General features: G+C 38.5%; 1 protein-coding gene across 1 annotated transcript in view; it reads left to right on the top strand.

Moving 5' to 3' along the window:
- Positions 1-1,173, top strand: part of LOC109824786 (pentatricopeptide repeat-containing protein At3g13880) — a 3,398-nt gene extending 2,225 nt beyond the window's left edge. Inside the window, exon 2 of the mRNA XM_020391431.1 lies at positions 382-1,173. Within this exon, the coding sequence (XP_020247020.1) occupies positions 382-1,081 (700 nt within the window). The 3' untranslated portion in view covers positions 1,082-1,173. The remainder of the gene's footprint in view (positions 1-381) is intronic.

The following is a 1,760-nucleotide window of genomic DNA, read 5'->3' as shown; positions in this document are numbered from 1 at the left end:
AACATGTCACTTGGCAAATTACCCTACCCACCGATAGGTATGTTAGTTTAGTGCAAAATGTTCATGGTAGTTTTTGTGCAATGCATATCAGTATTCATGGTAGTTTTGTGAAAATTTTCTAACTTATATATTAAAGCTTTCTATACGCTACTCCACCAAAAAAAAGAAAAAGAAAAAAACTCGATAATAAAAAGGCACAACCATGATTCATATATCTAATTCAAACTTTAGATAAAAGATGACAACCTTTTTCTTTTTAGCAATCTATTTCGATGAAACTGATTGGAAAAAATAAACTTAAAAGAAATTCAATTATAGGCTTATTACATTAAAAAACTATATTTACCAATTTACTGGGCCGGTCTCATTTGTTCCTTCTAGGTACTTTAAGAGCATGCAGAGAGACTATGGCATAAACCCTAATGTAAAGCACTCTGCCTGCATTGTTGACCTCCTTGGCCGAGCAGGGAGGTTAGGTGAGGCTGAGGAATTCCTTTTGGACTCTGGTTTCAGTAATGACCCCGTCCTTTGGCGAGCATTACATGGCTCTTGCAGGATTCACAGAGACACTGACAGAGGTACTCGTGTAGCAGAGCGGATAATTGAACTCGAGCCTAGTGCTTCTTCGTCCTATGTTCTTCTGTACAACATGCACTTAGAATCCGGCGAGAAACAGTTAGCAATGAGAGTTAGAGATCTCATGAAAGAAAAAGGGGTGAAAAAGGAACCTGGTTTAAGTTGGATAGAGATTGGAGCTTCGGTTCATTCATTTGTGGCAGGAGATAAGTCTCATCCTCAGAGTAATGTAATCTATTCAAAACTTCACGAAATGATGATGAAGATAGAGAAGAAGGTGAGTTTAGAAAATTGCCATAGTGAGAAGTTAGCTGTAGCATTAGGTATGATTTGTTTGCCAGCAATGGCTCCGATTAGGGTGATGAAGAATTTGAGGATATGTGGAGACTGTCATGAGACAATGAAGTTGTTTTCAGAGACTGAAGAAAAGGAGATTGTAGTGAGAGACGCAATTAGGTTTCATCATTTTAGAGGTGGTTCATGCTCTTGCGGTGACTATTGGTGATTTTGGATATTCTCACACAAAAATATCACTGTCCGTAAATTCCCTGGATCAAGCTGAATTAGCCGTATAAGAGCATGACTGTTATTGGACTCCCCCCCCCCCCACCCCCCCCCCCCCCCCCCCCCCTGCGGCGAGCGAGCGCGTAGTGGGCGAACTGTACAATAGGATGATTCATCAGTTGAACACAATTGCTGCATGTAGATTGTTGATGAGGTAGCATAACTGTTGCTGTTTATGGAGATTCTTTGTATTCAGCTAAAAAAGCATTGAGGTAAATTAGATCCATATGTCTTTCAACTGGAAATAAGTAGTTAAAAATCTTAAATGCGAAATCTATCTTGTAAACCATTGTATTTCTGGAGCCTGATGGCTCGTTATTTTAACCAAATCATTCACAATATTCTAGTAAAGTTGCATCTAGGGAGTTCTCGGAGTAAACTAATTTTCTAAGTGAAGGAATCTTCACTATTTGTTCAGTATTTTCTGAATATCGTGAAAATCATCAAAACAGCAATTGGAATTTGTAAAATTATAGAAGGCGCAATGCACTCAATTTTGAGTTGACACGCACAACTACAATAAACAACACAGCAGCAAAAGAAAATGAAAGTTGAAGATACTAATAACTCATGCTCTATCTCGGAGAACATTGGTAGCAAATGTGAGACTGTTTTTGGAT

The sequence above is a fragment of the Asparagus officinalis genome, chromosome 9, assembly GCF_001876935.1.
Source record: "Asparagus officinalis chromosome 9, Aspof.V1, whole genome shotgun sequence".
Lineage (NCBI taxonomy): Eukaryota > Viridiplantae > Streptophyta > Magnoliopsida > Asparagales > Asparagaceae > Asparagus > Asparagus officinalis.
The sequence above is the reverse complement of the archived record's forward strand: the minus strand, read 5'-3'. Positions and strand labels throughout refer to the sequence as shown.